General features: G+C 45.4%; 1 protein-coding gene across 7 annotated transcripts in view; it reads right to left on the reverse strand.

The window, feature by feature from the left end:
- TLE3 (TLE family member 3, transcriptional corepressor) overlaps positions 1-16605 on the reverse strand; it is an 86400-nt gene that overhangs the window by 59760 nt on the left and 10035 nt on the right. For all 7 annotated transcript variants that reach the window (XM_085644670.1, XM_085644666.1, XM_085644669.1 and 4 more), the window contains exons 2-4: positions 8793-8893; positions 4130-4193; positions 3611-3655 (exon numbers count right to left, since the gene is read on the reverse strand). In XM_085644670.1, the coding sequence (XP_085500796.1) occupies positions 3611-3655; positions 4130-4193; positions 8793-8893 (210 nt within the window). The remainder of the gene's footprint in view (positions 1-3610; positions 3656-4129; positions 4194-8792; positions 8894-16605) is intronic.

Here is a 16605-nt window from a genome sequence, read left to right on the forward strand (position 1 = left end):
TGCTTTCAATGGACTTTACCTTCCATGGACCAAACGCAAAGCTTTGCGGGGCCCCGAAAGGCAGCATGGCAGAGAGTTTACATCAAACGAGAGGTCAGGATGGATATGCAAGGGAACATACCTAGGCCCCTATGAAGGACTACAAAACATTACATCAAAACCCTGATCCATTTTTAATCAAACATTCCCTCAACTACAGAAACTTTTCCCCAATAAAAGTCACCGTCTTGAAATTATGTTGGACTTTCTCGTCACCTACTTAGCGCATAGTACTCAAATGTTTCCCAAGTTCCTACGTTTTGTTCAGATACTGTGCTTTAGAAAACATCTACTTTTTTGATACAATTGCAATTTGGCTGTTTGTGTGTAACTTGACTGTCTGCTGTAGTTGAATCACAAACATTTTAACTGTGCGTTAAGAATGGAATCGTGTTTTATCCATGCCAGCTTTTAACAGCAGGACAGAAGTGGTCCATGAACACAAAGTATGTACACTTGAGCAAAAAGATTTCACAGCCCAAATCGATAATACATGCAACTGCTGACAGCCCCATCTTTAACAGCAGAACAAGTGGTCCTTGAACAAAACCCACGTGTGTCAACTCTTCACCCATTTTCAATTTCTGTTGTTCGATACAAGAGCTTCGTAAACTTTCCCTAGAAACTACCAGGACTCAATGAAAAGCCCATGACCAGGCGGAGAAACCGCGCGGGGCAGACATCCTCTCTTCTAGAAGGCTGAGTTGGGTGTTTTTGTTATTCAAACAATCTCGGTTCTGTTGACAAGAGGGTGTTCTAGACATGTTCAAAGACTTTCCCACAAAGTGGTGCCAGCCATTAAGATTCTACTTCCAAACCACTAATATACTCCCACACCTGAAGCCGCACCGGTAACGCACAGCGGGTTAGAAAGTGAGAACCACAATGCAGAAGAACCAGGTGCGCAGTGGATCGGCAAATACTGCCTGGAATAGCTGCTTTCCAGGGGTGAATGAAAGAAACTTCTTACACTTGGGTTTAATCACTAACACTTACATTCATAAAAACAATAGTTCCAGGAAGGCTGTGCGCAATGGAAGCACAGAATCATTTCAAAATGGAGTCCCAAACGAGCCTGGTCTAGTTAGTTTCATGCCATTATTAACACATGCACATAATCCTCATAAGAAAGATCATAGCGGCATATTTAAAACAATTCTTACGGATATATACTTAATGGAGGCAACTGGAATCGTCTTCCAAGGTGCACAGATAATGCAAGGGAGAACAATGGTTACAGGGTATTATTCCTTTGTAAAGAGTTTAGGGAACCCTCAACAGTTAAGCGTGTTTGTACACAGTGCAATTCTGACAAAGAATCTAATACGACCGTGAGATCTTTTTAATGTAATATAGTCCCTTGTGTATTGCAATGGAACAACTTCCAAGAAGGTGGGATGATACACCACAGAGCCAATAGCAAGAGGTGAGTGATGTGTACTACTTTGCCATGATCTAGGATTTGATTGACATGGTCTAAAAGCAATGGTTCAAGGTGGCTGACACGATCCCAGTGGCTGAAGGGTAAGAACCGCGGGCCCTTTATTTATATTGTAAATAATATATCGCATGCATTTCTAATCTGGACATAAAAATGGCATGACAGCGGAAGAGCATATGTATGTTAGTAGTGATCTGTGGTTGTAGGGCTTTGAAGGGGTTAGTGGAATCTAGAGCTATTTAACAACCAAGCAATGGGGGAGGCAAATGCACTGCTGAGTGCACTGAAAATGTGTCCGGACAAAACACACACAAACCTTCACTGGTGAAACAGATTAGGGCTGTTCAGACACGATCTGTGATAGCCGCCACCCGAAGGCCAATGGTCTGAATCCTACTGTAGCGCAGGAGGCTTTCAAGCCAACGATTTATTTAAAGAGGGGAAGAGAAAGACAAAAGGGGAAGCAGGTTGGCAGAGAGCAGGAAGCAGTCCGGGTAGCATTCACCCAGAACAAATTGCAATGGTCGAGAGAGTCATACAGGAGGAATACTCTGCTCTGGTGGCAGGGGCTAAAGATTGAGCACGCGAAGAGAAGGGATGGTCCGTCTCCAGAATATTTCTGCCAGTCTAGCCAAACCCACAAGTACCCCATACATTTCTGTAGGTCAGAGTTTTTTTTAAAGCTCTACTGCTTTAATCACATTTCAACAACACGCGAAAAACCACATCAGACACGCAAGTGGGATAGCGGCAGGACAACTCAGGAGGGACGGTAAAAGCAGGAAAGAAAATCTCAAGGTGTGGCACATCATTTAAAGATGGGATGGAGTCAGGCAACCTTAGAAGGCAGAGATGGCCATACAACAAGAGCAACGTTTCCAGAAGTAAGCATGGGATTATATGCTGCATATACGGCTCAAAGGGAACACAGCACAAGCTGGCTGTGCTTCCCGGTGCAAACTACAGAGGAATGTGTTCAGAGCACATGAATAAAGACAGACTAGTTTACCACCCCTGCAGTAATAGAGTTCTTCTAGGGCAGCAATGTGGATTCAAGTGTGGAAATTGTGCCCCATAGGCGCGCCCGACAGATAGGACAGACAGTACAGACACTCGCACACTCTCTTGATTATGGCAGGGTGATTTACATATTGTAACAATGTGAAATGTGCCACCACAGCGGTGCTTTACATACCCGGCACTATAGGAACTACTCAACATGCGAGTATCTGTAACCTAAAGAATTGCTTGGCGGCCCAAGGACCAATCTTGTATAAAAGGTAACCTACAGCAATCCAAGAGGGATACGCAACATCTCAGGAGAGTAAACAGCCTCCTTCCTGGTACAGTGAGTGTATCAGACTGGGTTTAGCAGTACTGTGGCATATTCGAGCTTCACCCCTGGCAAGCTGCTATACAAGTCATCATATTAGCAGTGCAAAAACACAGATGGGCTTTTAACTGGCATAATGATTGAAACGTCCTTTCACAATTTAAAAATGTTGCCATTGATGTTTTTATTGTGGTGCGCTCCTGGATATGAACAGATTCTCCTACGACAGAAATGTTACTCAGCTGTGCATCTAGTTTTTTTGCACTGCCCACAGTTTTCGATATGCGCTAATCACATCCAGCTATTGCACATGGGAACTGTAGGGATCCCGACTTTATTATTTCATTGGCTTTCGAAAGAACTTACTGCAAACCGGATAGCATTTTAGACAATATATATATACTTGAGGGGTTCAGGCAGGAAGAGTGTCTCCCCTCTTACGTCTTACAAGACACCTAGTGGAGAATAGTAGCTTCTTAGCACCGCACTGGAGGGCTTGCCAGGGCTGCTTTTGGTTCCGAGACGCACCCAGGCCCACTCTTGATGCAGCAGGGTTGTTCTTTCAGGTCCCTGGGAGCACACCAACACCCTTATGAAAATACCCTTGCAACAACCCCAACAGACCGTTCGCCTGTTGTGCAAGACATCCATCCACGCTTGGGAGGCCTTATCCTGCATTAGGCAAACTACTGCATCATAACACAACCTGCAGAACCCCCACCCCCCGACTTCAAAGGCCTACCCTTACCAACCCCAGGCGGAGAGATGAAAAGGGAATCAAAGATGGAGGCTCTCACCTGCTTGTGCATTTCGATGTTCAACCCATAGGACATCTCGTAATACTGAAAAGGAGAGAAAATAAAGGTCACGTGTGCAGCAAGAGAGGACACACAAATTATGATCTTAGGGCAGAAAAGGTGGAGCAAAATGGGGGCAAACTAGAGGAGCAGCTACTCAAGATAACTCTGGGCCGTCAGCACGGATATCTAGTCGGGGTGGGATGCAGGGGGAATGTTGGTGGGAGGGGGGTATGCTACTGCACTGCACCTATGGTATTACCATGGAAAACCCTACCGTTGTGCCACAGAAAAGCATCAGCATGGCACCAAGAGCAGTCAATGGCAGGACAGCCAGCGAGACTAACAAATTAACACAACCCAATCGCCTACCCACTTAATATACAGGAAGGTATGTGCAGGAAGGTATGTGCATACCTCTATCCCTACTTGACACCTCTGGGTCAAAGAGCAAGTGGTGCCACTTAGTACCCGTCTAATTTTGGTGAACTGATGCCAGGACATTTAAACACCACTTACCATCACATAGTGACGCTGCATTTCTGTCTTCTCGTTCGCGAGCTTATCGTACTCTACTTTAAGACTGAAAGAGAACAAAACAGGAGGTTTTCAATGATCTTGTGTGAAAAAACAAACACTTTCAAACAATCCCACTTTACAACCTTTTATGCTGCCATCACAGAAGGTGCCAGAACAGAGCGGGCCCTGGATAAATAACCAAGAGGGCACACTGCAGATCAAGTCTATTACGAAAGGAACCTACAACTTTTTAGATCTCAAATCACAGAATTTTCAAATATTTTAGACACTATAGATTTCGACAGTAGCTTCAAAGTGCGTTTATTGTTAATGATGAAACTACAAAAAACACACGTTACCAAGAGGGCAAGCTCGTGTTCGTTTCATATTTCATCGCCACAGACCAAAACCACGTTAGTCTTTCCATGTCAGAGAATACTTTGGCAAAACAGGCTCTGAACTCAGGTTAAATATCTTTGGGTTTATATCTTGCGTTAAATCGTTTTTGGCCCTTAAACCGGTCCTTGGAATGTGGAAGATTCACCCGCACCTAGTAAACAGCAAACCACCTAGGAGCTAGAAGTGCGCCCTAGGAGGATCTGTACATTGTAGACTTAATAGACAATGAGTTATGGGCAGACAATTAACACATTCATGTACCTTTGCCATGCGGGATGAATAAAAACAGCAAAGAAATGGAACTTGCAAGAGACTAGCATGGTTTGTAAAATGTATGCCATCACACTGGAGCAGCATACAACCAGTAAATGTTTAAACCTATTACAGATTAGAGAAATATTCTGGGACAGCCAGCATACTGTACGTCACTGCTCATCGAAGAGCTGGCCCGAGATTCGCATCCATCCTTCCATGCGCTTTGTAACCAGGCCACCATACCGGTTGGCTCCATTTAGAAAATGCCAAGTTAATCCTGGACTATGCTGGACTCCAGTCAGGCTACAACAAGGAGACAGCATGCAATTGCTTGAAGACCTACTGCCATGACTGCTGAGCACAACCTCCCTGCTGCCCATCAGGGCTGGGCTAAGAAATACTGGATGCAACCAGCAGTATACAGAGTAGCAGGGCAGGTTCTGCTGTAGTAAACACACGAGGCTTAAGATATCTAGCGGTGTAGGTCTACAGCAGGCACAGGCCAGTCTCCTTCAGGTGAAGATCTCATTCTAGCTCCTCCATCCCCTATTGAGGTTATCGCCTCACTAGTTTTAGAACATGGGATTACCTTGAACCACACACAACTCCACTCAACGCATCAAGGGTCATCTCCACTAACGAATATGTTGCAAAGTAAAGTATACATTTAATATCGTTGTTAGTGTACCTTAACGAGGTGGAAATGATTAATTGAATAACAGAACCTGGTTTTACTAAATCTATAATAAAAAATAATAATAAAATGAGAAACCCAAAAACCCAAAGGGAGAACTAAAGGAAGATGCAAGAGCATTTTTTTTAAATTTGAGAAACATAAGCTCGTGTTTATTGATACTCTGCCTGCCAAGGAGAGGAGCAAGTTCATGCAACATTTCACTCTTCTGGCCAAGTAGGTGTAAGAGGAGATTTATCTTATTAAGACCCCCCTCACAGTTACTCAATGAGCGGTTTTCGGGGGAGGTTCTGGTGATTGGAGGCAATACGAGCAGGTAGTGAGGCACATCTTTTTTCAACTTGCTTCTTCGTTGCACATCCAGCCATCCTTAAGAGTATTTCAAATACTAACTATTTAGGCAATTCAGGACATTTTTAAAAGTCTACAACTCCGCCTTCTTTGTGTGTTTAGTGACTAAAGTAATAAAAGGTTTGCAAGCATCTCCACAATGACAGTCGATACTCATAAGCACGTGGGCAAGATTTTCTCAGGTCCACGTAGTCTGCCACATCCTTATAGAACAACAAAGTCATGCTTCCTCCGTAAGTCAGGTTCCATCGGATGAAACCCAAGCCCGTCTAATCTATTTCCTAGAAGGAAGCCTACGTTAATCCAATCAACTCATTTCCTTCGGATAAGTATGTAGCTGTGGCCCATCCACTCTACCAATTTTATGCACAGGAAAATTTCCATGTCCACTTAGTATGTAAACTTCCCTGCAACTAATGACCTTTCCTTCTCCATGGCCCAAAGGTGCTGGTCCATCGACCTCAATGCAGATAAAAACTACCACGCCACCCAGTCTGCTGCTAAAGGCAACATGAAGCCGACCCATTTCTCTTTATGTAAAACCACAGCCTCTCTCTAACAAACCCACTGCAATACAGCAATGGTCTGCCAGGTCCATTCAATGAGCTCATTTTGGGAAAGAAGAGGAAAACACAAGACTTTGAACTGCATGGGGATTTTACATGAATCCTCGGTGTTTTAAGGGACCAGAATGGACCACTTTGAGTACTGGTGAAGGAGTAGGGAGTTATTTAATAGGACAGTACGAGGGAGAGACATAGGGGTTCAGGCTTCCATAAAACCATGGTGATGAAGTTAAGAGGAGACAGATTTATCCACCCACATCCTCCCGCGGAAGAGGGCGAGGGAAGTGAAAGCATCATTGCTCATATCTGGAGTTCAGGGTGCCCAGGCCACTAATACTCAAAGCGGCAGAAGCACCGTGAAAGCAGTGGGGTAGCACTTTTCCCTCAGGAGAGGATCAGGGATGAGAGGACATCAATGCTTATGAGTGGAGAGACGTGCACCAGGGACACTATGATCCTCGAACCAAAGTGCCCCCAAACATGCAGCCGGGGCTGCTCTCATGGTCACCCCCACACTGGAGGAACGGAACACTTACTATTCGCAAATTGACAGTAGTCGCGATATCGGTCTGTACTGACAAACGCTCCTCTTTTGCAAGTTTAGCCAGACTGCCACTTCAATGTCTGACACTTGTAAACCGCAATCCTCCCCAATTATGTAAATGTAGATACAGGCGAACTGAGGAAAACAAGTAAGTGATGGGTGGAATGCTTTAATTAATCTCACACACAATTATTTGGGGCTGCATTGCATTCCATGCTTTTTTGCCCACCCAGCCACTTCAGTCAGGAACTAGCGATATGCAAATCAGACTTTCTCCTGCTCCAATATGAAAAGTCCAACTAAAAAGGTAGGTCCCCTCTGAACGGGACCACAAGCAACTTCTTTTCCAGAAGGAGTGATCTTCTCTCCTGCGTATCTCATCACCCTCACATGGTCACCTTGGTATCTTCTAGTTATACTACCACACCCTGCGTCACTTTTAGGAACTGCATACCTCTTGGTTTTCACAAGCAACTCGGACCAGGTTTTGGGCTAATTATTTCTCGTCAGTGTGGTACGGCTAGAGGTCTTTGGAGCATTGTAAAGGACTTGGTATCTGCTCCCTGAACACTTCGCTGAAAGTCCACATGGTTAGTAAGGCCAAGTTGGCAAGATAGTTAACTCTGAAATAAAGGTGAAATACCTTTGTGGCACTGTTGTAGCCCAAATTCAAGTTGGCAGCTAATTGGGACTTAGAGGAGGAAACCACATTTATATATCTCTTCCTGTCATAATCGGAGATTCATTTTTTTAAGAATAAAAAAACGACAAAATAAGACGTAGAAAGCACTAACCACATCTCCCACTTTCAATCTTCCTGTTTGACCTATGATCCTCTCACACCAACAGATACATTTAAGTCCCCAGCATTCAGATGGTTTCCCCTCAGAGCCTTGCTGAAAAGCAGCATTCACTAGGGTGGCTTCCTAAGTAAAAGGACCCCGACATGCAACTTCCCAGATTGCCCAACCCCAAGGGACTCCTAAAAGACTCGGCTTCATAGTCCCTGTACATTAGGCCACAAGAGCACAGGACAGTCACCGCTTTAATGTCATGTACGTGGTCGGCTAAGTGTCCCCTACAAACATTCTTCTGAAGAAATCCACCTCAGAAAATAATACTGAAGCACAACAAAGCAGGGAGCTTACTCTTACACAAGTCAAGAATCATGTTATACACATTGAAATGGCTGTTTCAGTGAGAGCTCATCTGTACGGGTAGCAAGCAGTACCTACAAGGCCCATTCACGGCTCTCCCCAAAATATTACGCGTTTTAGACGGTGCATAACCATTACAATAAAAGAAAAGAAAACGATGGGGAGTGGACGGGCAGCAGTACTCCAGCAGCAGAGCGGGCTCATGAACAGTCAATCAAGCAGAGAAGGTCCGTCAAAAGTTCACATGGAGGGCAGGAGAAGGGCTGCATTAATAATACACGATTGAAGGGCATCACAGGGTGGACGGGGGGTCATCAGTACTTCAAGGAAATAGAAGAGCATTACTACCCCCACTGATTTTTTACAACAGCAGCTTTACTCTTACAAGGGCAGTGAGGGAATCTGTAGTCCCACAGGGTCTGAGAGGGTATCTGAACACACAAAATAGCTAAGCGTTTGTGTGGGAGGGGGGGGAGAAGGAATGCTCACTTGCCCAGAACACAAACAATGGCCAGTGACCGAAGTCACTGCAGAAATCCTACCTCTGCATGAACCTTCAGAGGAGCAAAGAGGCCCGGTGGCCTAGCGCAATAGTACGAAAGGTGGATGCAGGGCAGATGTAGGAAGAAGTGAAGAGGACAATGGAGGTGACCAATGTGAACATGGACTTGAGAGGTAGAGAGACAGTAGGAGTTACCTGTGGTACTGGGCCTGTAGGAACTGGAACTCGTCCTTGATTCGGTCGCAAGATTCTGCAACGGTGAATTTAAATACCGGCTGACCCGGCTGGTGTGGAGCCTGCAAATAAAAAGGTGAATAGAATAAGAGAAGGAGGGAGTTAGAAAAGAAAAAAAAAGCACAACTTCTTCCTGGCTGTGTGAGCACACCTAAATTGATAAACTTCTTACGAATATATACATTCATGGCAAATATTATGCTTGGATGACACATTTCGACATGCGGCTCCATCTTGGGATTCGGCTACTTTATTCGAAACGACAGCTTGTCGAGCACAGTTCAAAATCTGCCCTGCAGCGGCGGCTGCTCCGCTATAGCAGAGGCGAGTCGCCCACCCCTGCCAGCCGATGCAAAACTCAAAAAGTAAAATAACAACAACATAGGTTTATCATCGTTTTATTTTTTGCACAAACGAATCATAGGGCGGGGTAGACAATGAGAGGCCGGTGGGGGAGTGGTGGGCAACACTACTGTCAGTGCACATGTAGGTTTGGCCGGCCGTCTCAGGGCAGCTAAACCCACATGCACACTGAAGCCTCCTTAAACCCAGCTGCGTTGCCGGGTTGGAGAAAGTAAAGCACAGAAATTCACAGCGCTTAGGCCAATCAGGATGCTGCTTTCAAACATGAGACTAGTGTCAGGATTGGCCGCAGGGAAGCCTGTGCAGTGCAGGAGCAGAAGAGCAACGATGGGCACGCAAGTGATTTTACGTTTGTTCGGTTTTTTTTTCGTCCTCCCTCCCCAGTCACTGCCCCGATACCAGACGCCACTGCACAGATGTGCATTTCTGTTGCAGCTTACCCTAGTTACTTGAAAAGCATCTCTTGCCATACATTACTACAGATTCCCCTTCAGACACTCCGCTCGCCCCAATAACACACCCTTGCTGCCTCCCACGCACTCAATGTTCTCCTCACCCATCCAGAGCCCCCCTCTACCCCAAACCACTGCTCTGGCTTTCACAGCCCTCCAACCATCCTCAATGCACGCTCTCCTGCCCAAGTTCCAGTTTACTGCTCTCTCCACCAGGACCCTTTTAAAAGGTCATCACACGTCCCCGTCACTGCTTCTTATTGACCAATTCTCTTTCACTTCTCAACCACTCTCCTGTTCACTACCATCAACAATCATCTCTTCTCTCACTCACCACAACCTGCTTGTCTCAAAAGAGCTTTGGAGTGCTAGGAATGACACCAGTGCTAAGCAACAAGTGTGATAATGGGGCAGAGAGGCTACAGGCACCTGTAGCCTCTCTGCGGCTCATTGACCCAAAAATACGATTATCGTAGTTCAAGACACCATTCTAATCACTCATGGAGTCCAAAGGGACTTTGGACCCCCCCCCCCTCACAGAGAAAAGGCCGAACACAGCTCCACCTAATAAAGTTGAGTTATCATGTCATCTACACACGCACGAGTCTACAATCAAAGCAGGTCATGGCAAACAAGACCATTTTTGGGTCTGCGTTTTGACAGTCGAATTTGTTGCTCATGATATATCAGAATGGGTTCTAGGTCCGCTCCCTTCAGACTCTGGCTTTCCTCAACCAGCTCCTTTTAGCCAATGGTTTGAGCCTGTCACATCTTGGATCAACCCACAAGAGATATTCATCCTTCACCTAATGCTATTGCCCGTCTGCATGGATCTTTCCGTCCACTTGCACTGAACTGCATGAGGTATTACTAGACAACTAAAGCCATTTCTGGCCATCATTACAAGTTCGGAGGAGCCGTCCTCTCCTATGGAACGACGTTCTGCCTAATCAATCAGGGGATTGTAAGCGCGCTTCTCACCCATGAGGGTCTCAAGGCGCTGGAGAGGGTGGGGGGGGGGGGGGGGGTCCGCAGATCAGCTAGCCGAAGAGCCAGATGGCCTAGTGTGATCATATCCAGGAGCACCACACTCAAATGTATTTGACATAAAGAACAGCCAGTAAAATTGCGCTAGGTTCTGACTTGAATAGCAGCCGGGCCTCATACCCCAGTCCGCCCTGCCCAAACCTGTCTTCTTTCAAAGGGAGGAGGCATGAGCGGAGGGCATTGCAATGCCCACCCTCCTCTGCTGGGACACTTCTTCCTCTTCTCTCCCAGCCACACACAAACATCCTCTTACTTAAAGCAGATAGTAATTGGGAAATCTATGGGGGGAGGGGGTATTATACCCAGTAAAAGAGGTTCACACAGTTACTCCATTCCTTGGAGTTCCAATTCTACAGTACTGGCAACTACAGATGCAGAGCTTGCACCCCACCAGTACTGTGCAACTCGCGAGAGCCCACGTCCACCGTTCCCGGCTCTTTTCCTATGTGCTTCTTTAATGTGCCAACACTGCGTGTTCGTACATTAAACCAAGACCTATCGGCGTTGCCAACTCTTCTTTTGATAGCTGCAGACAGGAGATCCCCGCCATTATCCTCTGTTCTGCTCTTCTCACGTCCCCTGGCAACACCAATTTCTCTCGCCCAGCCTTTGTGCTACCCCCATGTGCTGCTCCTTAGTTTTCAGGGGAGTGTTACTTTTCTTAAAATCCCCTCCCGCTGTCATGTAACGTAGCAGCAATTTTGAAATGTTTTCTCACCTATAAAATGTGCTTTATTTTTTACTGAAATGCAACAGGTAAAAAAAGTATTTACAAACGTCGTCTTCACACGCGATTTTTACTACCTAACCTGTGTTTTGACGTTAAAAGAATGTTTATTTTGATTAGTAAGTCAACTTTATCTTTTGTTTTACTTCAATCTGCTAAACAGCATGATTGATTCATGCTACTCTGCGTCATATTAGCCGAACTCTGTACATCGCCCAACTTGGGCACTTTATGCGGGAATTCCTACATTAAGATGAAGGTCCTACCAAAGTTGAACCTAGTAAATCAAGGAACCCGACAAACACTGGCAGAAAGTAGACCTGTACTACAACTAAACTAGGACAGTACTGGCTACAGAGCTCGAATCTCCTCGCCACTACATTCCATGTTGGGTGTTAAAGATATTCAAAAAGTTGAGGGGTGTCCCAGCACTTGCCTCCACTTAAGTATAAGCACTTGACCCCCTCAAATCCTCCCGGCTTTCAAGTCAAGGTCTTCCTCCACGTCTTCTATCTTTGAGGCTCGTCCATCTTTGAAAATGGAGCACGCGCACCTTCCAGTTGTTTTATTTTTGTCACTTCTCTTGCATGGGGTGCCCAGTTGCTGGTGCAGATACGAGCTTTATAAACCATTTAACATACCGTATTTTGCATGGAGCCCAGGATATTGTTGAAGGTGGGTCCTTCATAGGTTCCTTTTTAATTATTTTTTGAGTAACAATAGAAAGCATCACTCATTCTTAGTAAATAGAAACGGCAGTTGTGTGTATGGCATAGCTATGGCTTACGTGCACCGTTAGCCCCTGATGAGGCGGCCACTCTCACCAAGAACTGCAGAAACAGAACTTTTGCCTTCAGGGACGAGCGAATAAGAGTGGCCCTGGAAGCCTCTGAACGGAGGGAGTCTTGCTCCATGAAGGGAAGAACATGGTAGTGCACTGGCCATTATCCCTCTGCTGATTCACCTATCTGTGGCGGATTTGAAGAAAATAAACTGCCTTTGTGTGGTTGATTGAAACAGAAGTCAACTGAAGCAAAACTCTGGCTTGCTATTTATTACCAGTGGCATGAGGGAGTGGTGAGAATAAGGGGTGCTCAGAGAACTTCAGCCATAGCACGCAAATATGTCTGCAGATTACGTTAGAGGATGGAGTGTTTAAGACTGAAGTTCTCGGTTACAGAAAAAATGCAAAATCCGCTATTTCCGGCTTGCCTTCTATCACCAAGTTCCTGCAGTAATCAAAGCTAAGTGGAACCTGCCCTTGGGACGGCTTTTTGGTTGTGCGTTTACTTCTCTTTGAGCAAGTCGCCACTTTGACTTCAAACAAAGGACAGGTCGGAATGTGTTGTTCAAAGCATGCCCAGAGATGGTTTTCCACTGCTTTGCTGTCAAAGGCAGTATCAAATACAGAGGCCGTCATGTTGCCAAGACTCTTCCCTACCACTGCCGGCAAAGGAGCTCATTTGAAAAGGATCCATCAGATTTATGGCTGAATATAATGCATACAACGATAACTCTCTCCCAAGAAGCTGCTACCCGCTTACTATGTTCTAGACCACCATATTTCCTGGTTTAAAACTTATATGACAGTACATTCTGAGGTATGCCATCATCATCTATTGATCAGCTGTGGTAACCCCTTATACACTAGGAGAATTCCCAGTACCCACTAGCCTCCAGCCAGCATGAACTGCAGGCTCACTGCCAGACCATGCAGCTATCCAGCATTTAGCTAGCCCTTGAGAACATCACTTATGAATGGCTGCGAAGGCCTTGGAGGGCCCTTTGTCCACCTTAGATCCCGCCCGTAACTACATTTTAGTATCCAACCAGATTCTTACCAGTAGCACCAGTGACTACCGTGGGGCCCAGAGTAATTTACACAGCATCGAAATCGTGAGCTGCACCCGAGGTATAAAGTCCCAGGCCCTAGGAATTTATTCATTGCAAACTGGAACCCAAACCGCAGTGCAAAACCATAACCAAGTTCATTTGGGATCACAACTTGGGTCAGATCAGAATTAGGAAGAAACTATCGACAGTCTCTCATTTTAACTGTTCTCCAATTTTAAGGTGTTTATTACAGTCTTTCGTTGAAGAAAAAACCCTGACTCACTATTCATCCTGACAGGGACTGCAATGATGAGCTCAGCCATATTTTGACTCAACCTACACACCAGCCCTTAATTCGTTAGGAAGAAGAGCTGAACCATGATACCGCAGAAAGACAAGAAGGATCAATAGTCCTAGCTTTCTATCGGGGATCCAGCATGCTGATCAGGAAGAAACACGTGTGGTGTCACTATTAATACTGATGGGTGGTCACAACCTCAAGAATCAGGGGAAAGAACAGCCAGCTCCCCATCACACTCCTCTAAATGAAACTACCCACCCTTACGATCCCAGGGAGATTTCCACAATAGAGAGGAAAGCACCATTACTGTCGGGTAAGGAAGGGCAGAGCTGACCAACCAGGCGCCAGGGCTAGTGGCTTTGACCATGTTTGACATGGGCAAATCAGAGATGCAAACGCCGAAGCTATTCTTGTTGTAATCGCCAAATTTTAGATTTGCCACCTAGTTTAATTAACAGCTGTAGAGGGTGACCTATCCAACTAGCTAACACATGGTCTACATGAGAAACTAATTGTCCTCCTTTTGAAATTTTTAATAACATTTCTCTATTTTACTCATAGGGACTTCTGCTTTTCACCCTCCTTGCTCCTCTCCACTGTCTCCATACCACACCTACAGTGTATACAAGGGCAGGAGCACAGTCCAAGTTAAACAAATGCTGTGCCGGGCGAGACGGCATTTATTACACCATCGTAACCGCAACTGTGGCAACTGGAAGAAGGTGCATGAGGTAGTTTCTGGCAAACACTGTAAAGTGTTTTGAGATGTTTATAGACACTCTGAGCTTGCATTTCCAAGTAATGTTCTGACTACTAAATATTTCTGCCTAAACATACAATTTGAGCATCTTCACAGCAGAACAGTTGAGAATAAATGTTGCAATAACACTTTATACAAACAAATCAAATTCTACAACGAACTGTGCCTAAAATGAGAAAAGAAGTTTAGTACCAGACCAACACCCGTAGGTGCTTCCAGTCCGGTAGTGTCCCACTCATTTATACCTGGGAGCATACACAAAAGCTAATGGTAGCACACTGAAGTTCCTGACAAGGAAGGTACTCATCCCCATGCATAATGAGGAGCGCTTGATTATAGGTAGCCACTTCGGGACCATTTACCAGCTACTGTGACCACCCTATTGGTTGCCAAGTCATTTTTAAGAGGCCACATCGGCTAGGAGTGGCTGTAACTTTAAAACTGGTGAACTAGAACTTATTTCCCCCAGTGATAGACTCTCTATTTAGCACACGTGCACAGACAGGACAGGGAATTCTCCCACTGATCTGCAGATTTTATCAAGAGCCGTGTTTAACGCAGAAAATAAAATTAGAAGTGCCCCCCTCCACAGAAGCTGAAAACCCCGCTTCTCATATGCAGATCGGTACAAAGTCTACTAGTCAAGGCTGCACTGGGTCTGCCTCCCCACACCTTCCTCGCTAAATGATCAACAAGTCACCAGCTACTTCTCAAACAAAGCGCAGCAAATCTTCCAGCTCCCCGTCAACAGGCGGCCATCCACTGGAAGCAAGCCTTCCCTTCCCCAGGACACCAGTGATTCCACAGGACTGACCACCAGAGAGGGAACGCCCTTCAAAGGACAGCAGAAGATACTGTAAGCCAAGAGAGCAGCCCCCCAGGAGCTGAGCCCTTCTTGGAGCATGGAAAGAAATGATGCTAGTGTGGGGAGAAAAGCAGTTTGTAGAAAAGGGTATCCCCAGAATAGTCTTGATGCACAGTGCACATGTGTCCTGCCGCCTGGGAGTTTCTGGTGGATAAGCACCGGTCTCTCCCTTGCTCTGTTTTCACACACACCTGTTGAACCGCTGTAAACAGGTGTTACTTGTTCCCGTTTCAATAGACTTTCTACCACTGAAGATGGATGGGTAAGTTGGCCAGGTTAAGACTTGAATACGTGAGCTGTACCTCAAACACCGATTCCTACGGCAGACACACTGACCCAGCAAACAATGTGGTCTTCTGATGATGCAAGCAATAGCAAGATTGAAATTGCAGTCCCTATGATACGAGTTTACGAACTGTTTTTGTTTAAACATACCAAGAACTGGTTTCTATTTCTAAAACAGACAACACGTTGGGTCACTGGGGTGTGTGTGTGAGGCACAGGTAACAGCTATTAATACTTTCAGAACAATTTATGGTGGTCCTATAACAGGGATATTTATGAATTATTTTGCAACAAAGTATAGGACCCATTTGCAAACCTTTATAAAGAGATTATCTGTCGTCGATTATGTATACACACCATGGGCAATCAATCCCTGAAGTGTGAAATATCCTCCAAAAAGATATAGTTTACATAATACAAGGAGTAATGGAGCTAAACTACATTACCATCCTTTAAACGCTGCTTGGGACATGTGCAAGACCGTCGACGACAGATGGTGTATCGAGTTTGCTTTTCACTTGCGGTCTATGCGACTGTGGTGCGTCCCCGTCTGCATACTATATATATATATATTCAAAAACAAAGCACCAGATTTGGAGAGGCACACACCTTGTGTAATCCTTTATTTCCGCAAGGCAGCTCTGCTCAGGACCAGCAAACAAACAGAATTCTTTTGCCAATATTAAAATCCTTACGCGTTTCGGGCGTCATGCGCCCTTGATCACAGGTGTTTGGCAAAATGCGGGAAAGGCAGCATGCCGCAACTCTTAAATAGCAGTTCATTAAGTCTCGCCCACTGGGCGTGTCCGCAAAGTGCATTCTGGTATTTAGAGTTCATTCCTCAAGTAAGTTTGTAATCACTGCGGCTGCCAATTCCACATTAATAAAATTCAAATACCTCAGTAGGTTTCTGTATTGGTTACTGGTTACGGCAGGACTGTTTTACTCCTTTTGGTGCAGAAACCACAAAGCTCCATATCGCAATGTTGAATAACACGCTGGACACCGCTTCTTACGTGGGGGATATATATGGTTATCATGACAATTAGGGTAGGACATCTTGGCCTTTCATATTTATACATGTGAAATGTCGGGCTTCGAAACACACAGCTCAGACAAACCCTAAACCAAAGAGGGTTAG

Source organism: Triturus cristatus, chromosome 3_1, assembly GCF_964204655.1.
Source record: "Triturus cristatus chromosome 3_1, aTriCri1.1, whole genome shotgun sequence".
NCBI classification, from domain to species: Eukaryota; Metazoa; Chordata; class Amphibia; order Caudata; family Salamandridae; genus Triturus; species Triturus cristatus.